The sequence below is a fragment of the Apium graveolens genome, chromosome 11, assembly GCF_009905375.1.
Source record: "Apium graveolens cultivar Ventura chromosome 11, ASM990537v1, whole genome shotgun sequence".
Lineage (NCBI taxonomy): Eukaryota > Viridiplantae > Streptophyta > Magnoliopsida > Apiales > Apiaceae > Apium > Apium graveolens.
The window spans coordinates 149,190,814-149,205,005 of NC_133657.1; the positions used below are offsets into that span (position 1 = coordinate 149,190,814).

General features: G+C 36.5%; 1 protein-coding gene across 1 annotated transcript in view; it reads left to right on the top strand.

Moving 5' to 3' along the window:
- The window catches only part of LOC141696001 (uncharacterized), a 28,664-nt gene extending 15,910 nt beyond the window's left edge, over window positions 1–12,754 (top strand). The window contains exons 2-3 of the mRNA XM_074500199.1: window positions 11,476–11,531; window positions 11,635–12,754. Coding sequence (XP_074356300.1) covers window positions 11,476–11,531; window positions 11,635–12,754 — 1,176 coding nt within the window. The remainder of the gene's footprint in view (window positions 1–11,475; window positions 11,532–11,634) is intronic.
- The last annotated feature ends 1,438 nt before the right edge of the window (window positions 12,755–14,192 follow it).

The following is a 14,192-nucleotide window of genomic DNA, read 5'->3' on the forward strand; positions in this document are numbered from 1 at the left end:
GTATCACAAAGATAGCCTATAGGAAATTCAGAAAGGGAAAGAAGTTTTTCAGGAAAGGTGTAAGTTCTGATAAGAAAGGGTTCATAAAGTCTGAAGGAAAGGGAGGAAAGTCTGACAGAGGAGACAACTCAAATATCAAATGATACTATTGTGGTGAAAGAGGGCACATATCTCCTGACTGCAAGAAAGGAAAAAGTGACAAAGGAAAGGCACTTGTCACAAAGAAGAAAAGCTGGACAGACACTTCAGATTCTAAAGATGAGGTGAACTATGCTTTGATGGCAAATGCTGATAGCAGCCCTAAAACTGCTGAATTGAAGGTACCTGAAACCACTTATGCTTTCATATTGATGATATTACTGAGTTGAGATTATATCTTAAAACCATGTTTATTAGTTATAGAGATCAGACTTTAACATGTGAAAGATTAACATCTGAAAATTCTGCTTATAAAAAGAGAAATGATTATTTTGAAAAGGAGTTAATTGTTCTTCATCAAACTAAGAAAGAAAAAGATGATGCTTTATATGTTAGAGATGAAGTGTTAAAATTGAATAAATCTCTAAAAGTTGACTAACTCTAAAAGGAAAGAGAGATTATCAGAACTTGGACTACCTCTGGCAGAATAACTCAGAATTTATTAAGTAGTGGAAACTGGAAAGAGGGCTTAGGTTATGGAGATGATAAAAATGAAAAAGGAACTGAACAAATTGAGCCAATTGTTGTTAAACAGATTGCTAAGCCAAAGGTAAATCCTGTTAAGTTTGGAGCTAAAACTATAAATTCTGATTCTGAAAAGATGAAAGAGTCTGTGACAGAAGTTAAGGAGAAGTCAACTTCTGACAAATTGAAACAGGATAAACCAGCTGAAGTAAACATAGGCTTAATGACAAAGAAGCAGCTTAAGCATAAGCTGAAAGAGATTAGGAATGTCAACAAGGTAAAGGAAGCTAGGAAAAATAGGAATGGAAAGGAAGGTGTGAACAAAAGCAATAATTATATGTCTGTTCCTAATGCTCCCAGAAAGAAATGCTATAATTATGGAAACATTAACCATCTTGCTTCTTTTTGCAGGAAGAATAAGAATATAAACTTTTTACCTCCTCGATCAGGAGTTAAGAGTCAGTCTGTTAGGTTTAAGCCATAAAATCCTTGTTTTCATTGTGGTAGTTTATGGAATTCCATTTATACTTGTAAGGAATATCATAGTCTGTACTATAATTACTATCAAATAAAACCTTCTTTGAAGAAAGTTACTTTAATTCCTTCTAGTGCAAAGTCTGATGCAAAGTCTAATATAAGTTCTGATAAACAGCATGTTAGCATAAACTCTGAAATTAAATCCACTGCAAATGCTAACAAACTTAAAAAGGCCAAAGGATCCAAGAAAGTCTAGGTCCTTAAAACTAACCATTAGTGGTCTTTGTGATTGCAGGGCAACAGGAAAGATATCCTAGTGATGGACAGTGGATGTTCAGGATATATGACTGGAAATAAAGCCCTGCTATTAGACTTTGTGAAGAAAGCTGGCCCAGGAGTTTCTTATGGAGATGGCAACATGGGAAAAACACTGGGATATGGCAATATCAATCTTGGGAATGTCATCATTGAAACAGTAGCTCTTGTCTCGGGACTTAAACACAATCTACTGAGTGTGAGTTAAATCTATGACAGAGGTTATCATGTGGATTTCTTTGAAGAACACTGAGAAGTTATAAGCAATTCTACAGGCAAAGTGGTTCTGAAAGGTTACAGGCATGGTAACATTTATGAAGCCAGACTTTCAACAAGTTCTGATGGTTCTACAATCTGTCTGTTAAGTAGAGCATCAATTGAAGAAAGCTGGAATTGACACAAAAGACTCTTTCATTTAAATTTCAACAACATAAATGAGCTAGTAAAGAAAGATCTTGTGAGAGGACTACCAAAATCAGTATTTGCTCCTGATGGCCTTTGTAATTCTTGTCTAAAGGCAAAACAAAGAAAATCTTCTTTCAAGAGCAAAACTAAATCCTCAATTCTTGAGCCTTATCACCTACTGCATGTTGATCTATTTGGTCCAGTCAATGTCATGTCTATTGCAAAGAAGAAATATGCTATGGTTATAGTGGATGAGTTCACAAGATACACTTGGGTGTATTTCTTGCACAAGAAGAATGAAACTGCATCTACTCTAACTGATCACGTCAGATAGCTGGATAAGATGGTCAAAGATTCTGTTAAAATTATAAGAAGTGATAATGGCACTGAGTTCAAGAATTCAATCATGGAAGAGTTCTGCAAAGAGCATGGAATCAAACAGGAATTTTCTGCACCTGGAACTCCATAGCAAAATGGAGTTGTAGAAAGAAAGAACAGGACTCTCATTGAAGCTGCACGAACTATGCTTGATGAAGCAAAGCTACCAACCTACTTTTGGGCTGAAGCTGTGCAGACTGCTTGTTTTACACAGAATGCAACACTCATAAACAAGCATGGAAAAACACCATATGAGATGATGAAGAAAAAGAAACAAAATCTGAAATACTTTCATGTATTTGGTTGTAAGTGTTTTGTTCTTAAGACTCATCCTGAACAGCTGTCAAAATTTGATCTAAAAGCCGATGAAGGAATTTTTGTTGGATATCCACTTTCCACAAAAGCCTTCAGAGTCTACAATTTAAGAACAAGGGTTGTCATGGAATCTATAAATGTATCTTTTGATGATAAGAAGATTAATGGACTTGAAGATTTCAATGATCACGATCAGCTGAGATTTGAAAATGAATATTTAAACTCTGATACTGTAAATTCTGATGACTTAGACTCTAATCCTGTAAGTTCTAACGGGTTAAGTTCTGATGTCATTGAAACTATGGTAACAACTCCAAAGGAAAATGCACATGTCCAGGGGGAGCAAGCTGAAGATCCTACCATAACTCAAGACTCTCAAGAAGCATCAGATGCTGTCGCTGGCTCTTCAAGTTCTGATTCATTAAGTTCTGATGAGCCAAATTCTGATAATTCTGGAAACTCTGATTCATCAAATCCTGAAGGAACCAACTCAAATTCTGAAGTTTCAGAGAACATAACTACAGGGGGAGCATCAGAAAATGCTGATGAAGATAGCATGGATCATGGGGGAGGATCCAGTTCTTGAAATCAACTTCCATCTGCAAGGAAGTGGACCAAATCACATACACCTGACTTAATAATTAGAGATCCTAAAGCAGGTGTCAGAACTAGAACTGCAACATCAAATGAATATCTTTATCATTCTTTTCTATTTCAGAATGAACCAAAGAAAGTGGAAGAAGCTCTTCAAGATGCTGATTGGGTGCAAGCAATGCAGTAAGAGTTAAATGAATTTGAAAGAAATAAATTCTAGACCCTAGTGCCAAGACCAAAGAATAGATCAGTTATTGGCACAAAGTGGGTGTTCAGAAATAAAACTGACAGTGATGGCATAATTACAAGAAACAAAGAAAGGCCGGTTGTTAAGGGCTACTCTCAACAGGAGGGTATTGATTATGATGAAACATTTGCACCAATTGCTAGATTACAAGCCATAAGAATCTTTTTGGCTTATGTTGCTCACAAAAAGTTTAAAGTCTTTCAAATGGATGTGAAAAGTGTTTTTCTCAATGGAGAATTGGAAGAAGAGGTGTATGTTGTACAACCTCCAGGCTTTGTATATTCAAAATTTTTAAATCATGTATACAGGCTTGATAAAGCACTTTATGGCCTTTAGCAAGCTCCAAGAGCATGGTATGAGACTTTAGCTCAATTCCTTCTGGAAAGTGGATTTCACAGAGGTACTATTGATAAAACATTGTTCTACCTCAACCATGGAATGGACTTACTTTTGGTACATATATATGTTGATGATATCATATTTGGTTCTACAAATGCCAAGCTCTCTGAAAGATTTGCAAAGCTAATGCAGTCAAGATATCAAATGAGTATGATGGGAGAACTTAGCTATTTTCTGGGACTTCAAGTCAAGCAAAATGAAGAAGGTACTTTTATCTGTCAATCCAAGTACACCAGAAATTTACTCAAGAAATTTGGAATGTAAGGTTGTTCAACTGCATCCACTCCCATGGCCACTGCAACCAAGTTAGATAAAGATACTGGTTCATCAGTAGATATTACTAACTACAGAGGTATGATTGGATCTTTACTCTATTTAACTGCAAGTAGACCTGATATCATGTATGTTACATGTCCTTGTGCAAGATTTCAGGCTGATCCAAGAGAACCTCATCTAATAGCTATGAAAAGAATTTTCAAGTACCTCAAGGGTTGATCTAGGATTATGGTATCCTAGAGAATCAGATTTTAAGCTAATAGGTTACTCAAATATAGATTTTACAGGATGCAAAATAGACAGGAAAGGCACTAGTGGAAGCTGCCAATTTCTTGGAGGCAGGTTGGTTTCTTGGTTTAGCAAGAAACAGAAATCAATTTCCACATCAACTGCAGAAGCAGAATATTTTATGGCAGGAAGCTGTTGTGCACGGATTCTTTGGATGAAGAATCAGTTACTGGATTATGGGTTAGAATTTTCTAAAATACATATTTACTATGATAATCAAAGTGCTATTGCTATGACAGGTAATCCAGTTCAACACTTAATGACAAAGCACATCAGCATTAGGTACCATTTTAAAAGGGAACATGTAATGGAAGGTACAGTGAAATTGCATTTTGTTCTAATAGATCAACAACTAGCAGATATCTTCACAAAACCACTATGTGAATCTACTTTTACAAGACTGGTAAATGAACTTGGAATGGTTTCAGGTTCTTTCTCTAAATCTGCTTAGTTTTTGTTCTCATACATCAGACTTTATGATCAGTGTTTACAGATTGTCTTATCTTCATGTAATCTGTGTTTAAATTGAAATACATTAAATGCTGATTGTTATCTGATGTGGATTTATATACTCTAATAGTGATTTGAATGTTCTGTGACTATTCAATCCAATGAGGATTACTGTGCTAGATACTGACCTAGTAGTCTTTAACAAACTAGAAATCCCATGTTTGAATTAGTTGTTTATGTGGAAATTCATTAACACAAGCAAATTCTGATTTTGAGCTTAGTCAAATTTACTTTGTGTATCTTATTACTAAGTCACAAACTAGATTCTTGCTTCTTATATGTCAAATTCTGATGTCAGTAAATCTTAAGGATAAACCACATGCTTGATAAGCCTCATTTATCTGAAGAAAAGAAAAAAAAGAAAAAAAAATTATAGTCAGGTACTCCTTTGAGATCTAGAGTAAATATGTGGAAGGGAAGACCCAAGTGCAATGCTGGTATTAAGTAATATGCATTAGAAAAGCAAATAAATCTTTCTTGGTGACTTTTCACATTCTCTGATTACTGGAGAAATACTCTGATAATAGCATAAATTCTGATAAGCAGTTGTGACTCACTTACACTGAGAAGCCACTGTAAAAAAAAATTCAAAAGATGCATAAAATGAGCACAAATAGTTGAGGTGGATTCTTGCATAAATTTATTCTATAGTAGACTTCATTATTAATGACATATTTTAAGCACTTTTTTTAGTTATGCCTTATTTCTAAGATGTACTGAAGTTTAATAGACTATAATCTTTATCTGATATTCTGCTAATGCACACACTATCACTCCATATGAATGATGAAAATTACTGTGGTGATTAAGTTGTTTTTGACAAACAGTTAAGTGTCATTTGCATAAATTCTAAGGACAAGTTCTGATGGAAGTTCTGATTATTATATTCTGAAGAAACAAGTCAGTATTTGTATGAAGAATCACAGTAACAAACATTCACTTTTTGAGTACAGAAGCCATTTTCCTATGACTGTTAAAATCTGATAATAGTCAAGTTCTGATATTAAATCCTGATGGACACTCTGATGCTTACGTGGCATTATTCTTTACTTGACTTATTTGTGGTAAATACTGTAACGGTCATATTTAATCAGAATATAATTAGGTGAGATAAAAACAGTCATAATCATTTGGGTTAGTGGTAAACGTGTTTATCTTGAAAAACTGCATGTGCACGTTAATTATTGCTTATTTCTCATGCCCACTAACTCTGCTTTACCTATTTACTGGCTGACAGGTGTACAAGTGTATGTTTTACTTCAAAAAAGGATTGTTGAGTGGAGAGAGTATATATATGGGAGTTAAAAGATTTTCTAATCTTTTACCTACTTTTCTATTCTTAATCTCTCTTATTCTCTCTCTCTCTCTAATATTCTCTGAAGCTTTTTCATACAGAACTTTTATCAAACACCTTGTGCACGATATATTTTCTCACTTATTTCTTACAGAAATGGCACCAAAAGACATTATTTCAATGGAACGAAGTTTGTCCCCAATAATTACTTGGCTATTCTTAGCAAGAGTGAAGCCCCATCAGATCTTCACTTCGTTCAGGACTTTCTCGCTAACTCTAAGATAGGTTATGCACTGGCCCAACCAGACACATTCTCAGGAACTCAAGTGCTGGAGTTCTGAAGGTCAGGCGTGTATGATGATGGTGGTGCCAATGGGTCCCCAAGTATTGTCTTTACTATAGGGGAGGATGCCCATGTGCTGACTTTGGCCACAGTTCGACAAACACTCCATCTGCCAGAAAACTGCACATATTCAATAGTTGAAGAGCCAGTTCTTCAACAGCTAATGGCCAATCTGGGCTATGAGAAGACTCTGGCGAAGCTGGGACAGTTGAAGAGACCCCACATAAGGAGGGAATGGAGTTTCTTCTTCGACTGCATCACCGGGACTCTTGCAAACAAGTGCTCCAATTTTGATGCAATCCCAATTCTCAGTCAACAAATCGGGTATGCTCTCATAAATCAAACTCATTTTGATTATACAAATGTTGTTTTAGGCTTTATTGGGGATAGGATAACAGAAGATAGAAACACAGTATATTTTGCTAGATTCTGTCAGCTTATTTATAGTTCTTGTTGTTCTGATACACCCCAATTAGCAAGTGAGTTAATTATACCATTTAAGCTTGCTAAGAGAGCTTTTACTGACTTATTATCTGCTGATAATAAGAAAACTGTTTTGAGACCCCTCCAAATTCCTACATCTGTCAAACAGTTGTTGGTAAACTCTGACCCATCCACATACACTGCTATATATCCTGATGTCCAACCATCCCAACCTCCATCAGAACCTCCAACCACTACACAACCAACAACTTCTCAACCACAACCACAACCTACCATCAGGACATATTTCAAACCAACACAGTCATCTCAACCTCAATCATCAGCATATACTATCAGACCTTCACCTTCCAGGCCAAAGAGGACAAAGTCTATTCCTCAGCCTTCACAAAAGAGAAGGAAAATGATTCCGAGGGATGAATCTGATAGTGAAGAGGAAGCACAGGTTCATGCATCAGAACCTGTGATAGTTGAAGCTGAGAATATCACTTCTCAGAAAGAAACTGCAGCTCAAGATTCAGATTCCTTGAAAAGAAAGAGAACTATAAGTTCTGATGCTGCTAAAGCAACTCCTTCATTGGCAAGGAGATTGAAGAAAATGAAGGCAAAGAGGTATAATGCTAAGCCAACATCTGAGGATACAACTGAGGCTGAGGAAGGGGATCAGGAATCTCTGATCTCATCAGAACCTGTTGTAATTGAAGCTCTGCCATCCCCTACTCAAGCTCAAGATACTCTGCCAACACCTCATGTCTCTCCTATTAAATCTACAGATGATGCTGAAGAACAAGCTGCAAATTCTGAAATAGATATTCACAATCTGAATATACCAAATGTTCTTTATCTGGAAGCTCCACCAACAGCAGCTAAGACATCTCCAACTCATTCTCCAATCTTAAATGCTGATGCTGAGATACCATCTACACAAATTCTGGATCAAGAACTTGAAGATCAGAATTTAGATGAAATTGAATCAGAAACTCCTATAGCCTCAAACATTGTAGTGTTATCAGAGGATAATGAGTCTTCATCAAGTTCTGGAGATAGTGTCTCAGTACATACTCCAACTCCTGTACTTGAAAAAGAAGCATTGGTCAAGAAATTTGTTGAACAGGATGCTCCTATTCCTTGGGAAGATACTCACAGAGGAGTAGAGTGGACCAAGAAGTGGAATGAAACTGATTTCATTCCAAGCTCTAAAGTTCTGACAGAGCACATTGCTAAAGCTAATGAGCTTGTGATAAATTCTGATATCAAGACACAGCTCAAGATCACTGCTCTATCTACCAAGAACCTTCAAGGTCTACACTATGCTACTCAAGAAAAGGTCGACAAACTTCTAGAAAAGGCTGAAAAGCTAGATATGGAGACCAAGCTTGATAAAAAGAGGTTTATCAGAACTATTTTTGAGAAAGTAGAAGCAATTGAGAAAACTCAAGAGAAGCAACAGACCCAAATCTCTGAGGTTCTGGCTAATCAAGCTTCTCAACAGGCTCAATTGGATGAAATTCAATCTTTAGTTGAACTTCTTCTCTCACTCCTACTATCAGATGATGCCAAAAGGGGGAGAACTTAGTTAAGTCCAAATGCTCAAATGATCAATTACTGAAGAAGAAAGATGATGAAACTGATGACCAGGGAAACCCTAGCAAGGGTAGAGGTCAAGTTCAAGGAAAAGAGCAAAGCAACAAGGTTTCTTCAAGGAAACTAATTACTGATGCAAGTAAATCTTCTACTCAAAATAAGACAAGTTCTGAAGCTGCTCAAACTCAAAATCTGATATCAAGTTCTGATGAGCAAAGTCTGACAAAGCCTGATGTTCCGATACAAGGTGGAAGTCAAGATTCTCAAAAGTTCATGCAAACTCTGAAGCTCAAGGGGAAGCAGACAACAGTCTACTACAAGGATCCCAAGCTTCAGACACTTGATGAGGAAATTGCTAGAAGATTATTTCTGAAGCATAATCCAGGAATGGATTTAGAAAATCTCAAGGAGGAAGAAGCTAGATTTAAAGCTGAAAAGAAAAATCTAAAGCCAAAAGCTTTTGTTGCAAAGAAACCTCCAAGGCCTAAGGAAAAAGGCATTGTGATCAAGGAGAAGTCACATACTGAGGCATCAAATCCCAAGACAAGATCACAATCTGAGATTGATCCCAAAGACAAAGGAAAAGTAAAAGTTGATGAACCAATCAAGCCATTGGAGATGAAAATTCCTCAAATTCTGATAAAGCCAGTGTGCAAAATGGTTCAAGTTACTGATGATGATCTTGCTGAAGATAAAAATGTTCAAACTTTGAAAAGAAAGAAGATTTATGAAGAATCAAAGACAACCTCTGACAAGGCTCAGTTTGTTCAGAGTGAAGAATTTCAAGCTACAACAGAAACAACAAGTTCTGATAAAATCATCAAGACATCAACCTCTGACAGTGCTCAAGTTGATTTAGATAAAATGGAAGTAGCTGATAAAAAGAAACTTCTGTGGAAAAATGTCAAACCATCAGATCCAAAGAAAAGTCAATTAATGTCTACTTTCATGACTATTGGGTTAAATGCTAGAGAACCAAGAGACAGGGCTGGACTAGGTTATGATGAAGCTAAGATCAAAATAGGAGTTGAAGTTGCTACTAGAGATCCATTTCTATTGACTGAAAGACCGCTTGAAGATGTTACATAGAAACATCTTGATAAGGTTATCTCTGTTCAAGTGGTACTGGATGTTCATGACAAGCACAATGTCAAGGAAAATCTGATTCTATTTCTTGAAGATGGAAGGACATATCAGATGTCAGAATCAGATGTGTTAAACAAATCACTGAAAGAACTTCAATTCTTTCATTACCTTTTAGAGGTAAAGTCTGATATTACCAGGAGATGGTCAAACTTCATATTGAAGACCATCAGAGATAAAGCAAGAATTTCTGGTTCAAGAGCTACAGAATTCATTCCTAGTATTGTTGAAAATGATGGAAGTGAAATTCCAATGAAGAAGAATTCTGCTAAGCTTGAAGTGATTCTGAAAGGGAAATGTCTATGCTACAATAAAGATTCTTCTCATCCTAGTGTAATAAGACTGAATGATGGTTTAGAAAGAAACCATATCTCTGCTTTAAGGACTGCAATCTATCAAATTGGAAGTCAGAATGAAGATATGAAGCAAGTCAAGACTACAATGTCTCAAGTCCTGAGGATTAAAGAAGAAAAGCTGATATCAAGCTTTGTCAAGAATCATCATGGATTCAGATTGACTCGGTGAGATTGGTAAAAACTACAAGGACTGTAAGTTGTAGTTAGTTATCTAGTTAAACTCTTATTTGCATTTGTACTTAAATGTTTTTGACATCATCAAATCTATTAACTTGTATATTTTGCATAATTTACAAGTTGGGGGAGATTGTTAGATATATTTGAGATGTCATGTCTAATATATTTCATGTTTAGTTTTCAGATCTTAATAAACAAGACATATCAGGACTTATTGAAATCAGGACTTAATGGAAGTCAGAACTTAATATCAGAACTTAAGGTCATATCAGAACTTAAGTGCGGGAAGACTTTCATATAACGAAGGAAGCTGATTTAAAGTAGAAGATCGTGACTTAAACAAAAGAAGATATGCATGGAAAGAGTTAGAAGACTGGAAGACTTGTAGAAGATATCTTATTGATATATTTTAGGAGATATAATTATATTCCATATCAATTAGAAGTTATCTTGTAACTGTGTACTATATAAACACAGACTTTGGGTTTACACTAAAGGTGTTATCATTATCGAGAAGATTATACATCGTAACCTAGCAGCTCTTAGTGATATTTGTTCATCACTGAGAGAGAACAGTTCCATTATAACAGAGTTTATCTTATTAAATATATCTGTTTACTTTATTGTGTTTAAAATCGATTTGATTGTATTAACACTATATTCAACCCCCTTCTACAGTGTTGTGTGACCTAACATCTTTTGTGGATGTATGGTAGTATGGTATTCGTGCAAAGAAAGTTGGTGTTTATCAGTTTCGTGTTGTCTGATTAGTGTCATCACCATTATATGTTAAGGTTAAGAATGAAAAGGCTATTGAATAAAGTATTTATTGAAGTTAGAATCTCATGTTTTTCATACATATTAATTCAATCAATCTTATTCCCTAGTTATAATTGTTAGTTTAATTCTTAGTTATAAACAACCTCAAATTGTTATCGTCTTAGCATTGAATAATAACCATACATTGTTGCATAAGTGCATAAATTAATTAGTTAACCAAGCCAGTCTCTATGGGAATGAATCTAATTTATATCTTATACTACTTGCAAACGCGTATACTTGCATATAATTTAGCGCGTGTTTACGCCAACAGTCTAACCAAATGGCTCACCAGCAACAACAATTTCAGCAACAATTTCTGCAACAGTAGTAACAACAACAGCAATTCATACAACAACAACATCAACAAATCCAACAACAATAGTTTCAGCTTCAGCAACAACCTCAGCAAAGGGAGGTGAACCAAACTGTTAGTTTTAAATCTTTTCAGTCGGTGAAACCTCCAGAGTTTAAGGGCGAGGTGGACCCTGTTGCGGCCAGGATTTGGTTAAAGGAGATGGAAAAAGCCTTTACCCTCACTCAAGTAAGTGATAATCTCAAATCAGACTATGCGAGTTATTTTCTTAGGGGTGAAGTAAATTATTGGTAGGAGTCCACTTGTGCCTTGGAGGGAGAAGGTCTGTTTGCAAAGTCAGTTGGAGGTTGAGTTTCTGGAATTGAAGCAGGATGAAAAGTGTGTGGTAGAGTATTTGGCCAAGTTTACGGAATTGGCCCGATTGGTACCTGTGTATGTGACAACTGAAGCTCAGAAAGCAAAGAGGTTCCAGCAGGGATTGAAGCTAGAAATCCGTAGTGGAATTGTAGCCTTGCAGCTCAAGTCATATACCTCAGTGGTCCAGGCCGCTCTAGTTATAGAGAGTGGCCAGAATCTAGCCGCCAAGAAAAGGCGCGATAAAAAGAGAAAATTTGATGGCGGTACGGATAAGGCGGATCAAGGAGAATCCAGTCAAAAGTTTCCAAAGCAATGTGGAAGAAATAGGAACGGGAGGTTTAGAAGACAGACTTTTCCCCAGGCCAGGCCTACTGCCACTTCAGTTGCTTCTACTCCAACCCAGTTAGGCAATTCAGCGGTGGATTGTAAGTTATGTGGCAAGAAACATAGTGGTCTGTGCAGAAGGGATGTCAAGTGTTTCAAATGTCATCAGAAGGGTCATTATGCATCGGAGTGCAACTCAGAGAAACCCGCAGTTACTTTCTATAACTGTGGTAAGGTTGGACATCTTGCTAGGAATTGTAGGGCTGCTACTCAAGGTACTGTATCTCAAGGACCGGCATCCAGCACAACTAGAGCTAGAACTTTCAACATGACTAAGAGGTCCAATGCCCAGGATACGAATGTAATTGCAGGTATGCTTTCTCTTACTTCCGTACCTATTAAAGTTCTATTTGATTTAGGAGAATCTAAGTCCTTTATATCAAAAGAATGTGTGAATAAAATGGATTTAATGTTGGAAGATTTAGCTGAGCCCTTAACCATAGAAGTGGCCAATCAGGATAGAGCTTCAGTGAGTCAGTTTTATACTAAGTGTCAATTGGAAATCCACGGGCATTCTTTTTCGGTTGACCTAATACCCTTCGAGCTAGGAGATTTCGACGTGATTTTAGGAATGGATTGGTTGTCCCATTATAAGGCAAATATTAACTGTAAGAAAAAGAAGATTGTGATGTTTACAGGGGATAATACCAGGGTAAATTATCAAAGACAATAGCAAGAAAAGAAATTTCTCTCGATATTAAAGGCAAAGAAACTGTTAAGACAAGGAAGCGAGGCTTACCTAGCCCGTATAGTAGAAATTGAGAAAAAGGTACCTAATCTGGACGAGATTCCAATAGTAAGGTAATTTTTAGATGTCTTTCCAGATGAGTTGCCAGGATTGCCACCAGATCATGAGATCGGGTTTTCTATTGATTTAGTTCTCGGAGCGGAACCAGTTTTAAAGGCTCCATATTGAATGGCTCCCGTAGAGATGAAGGAACTAGCTAAACAAATTCAGGAATTTTTGGATAAAGGTGTGATTAGGCTAAGTGTATCCTCGTGGGGTGCAACAGTGCTATTTGTAAAGAAAAAGGATGGAAGTATGAGGTTGTGTATTGATTATCGGGAATTAAATAAGTTGACCATTAAGAATAAGTATCCTTTACCCATGATTGATGACTTGTTTGACCAGCTTAAGGGAGCGTGTTATTTCTCAAAGATTGACTTAAGGTCGGGCTACCATCAGTTGAAGATTAAGCCTGAAGACATACCAAAGACATCATTCAGAACCAGATATGGACATTACGAGTTCCTGGTGATGTCATTTAGATTAACAATTGCACCAGCAGCTTTCATGGATTTAATGAACAGGGTTTATAAGGAGTACTTGGATAAGTTTGTTATTGTACTTATTAATGACATCCTCATATACTCAAAGACTAAAGAAGATCATGTTGAACACCTGAGGATTGCCCCACAAAGGCTAAGAGAGAAGCAGTTGTACGCTAAGTTTTCAAAGTGCAAATTTTGGTTGGATGAAGTTCAGTTTTTGGGTCATGTTGTGGGTAAGGATGGTATTAAGGTGGATCCTATAAAGATTGAGGTTGTATCCAAGTGGGAACAACCAAAGACCCCGACGGAAGTTAGAAGTTTTTTTGGATTAGCAGGTTATTACCGAAGATTTATAAAAGACTTTGCTAAGATTGCGACTCCATTGACCAAGCTGACCAGGAAGAATGAGAGGTTTATCTGGACAGAGAAATATGGGGAAAGCTTCCGAGAATTGAAGAAGAGATTATTAACAGCTCCAGTGTTAGCATTGCTAGATGAAACGAGAAATTTTGTAATCTACAGTGATGCTTCTTTAAAGGGCTTAGGTTGTGTATTGATGCAACATGATAATGTTATTGTATACGCCTCCAGACTAGTAAAAACCCCATGAGCAAAAGTACCCAGTACATGATTTGGAATTGGCAGCAATCGTGTTCGCATTGAAGCTATGGAGACATTACTTGTACGGAGAAAAGTGTGAGATCTATACGGACCATAATAGCTTAAAGTATATATTCACCCAAAAGGATCTAAATATGAGATAATAGAGATGGCTAGAACTGATTAAGGATTACGATTATTCCATTAACTACCACCCATGCAAAGCCAATGTAGTGGCA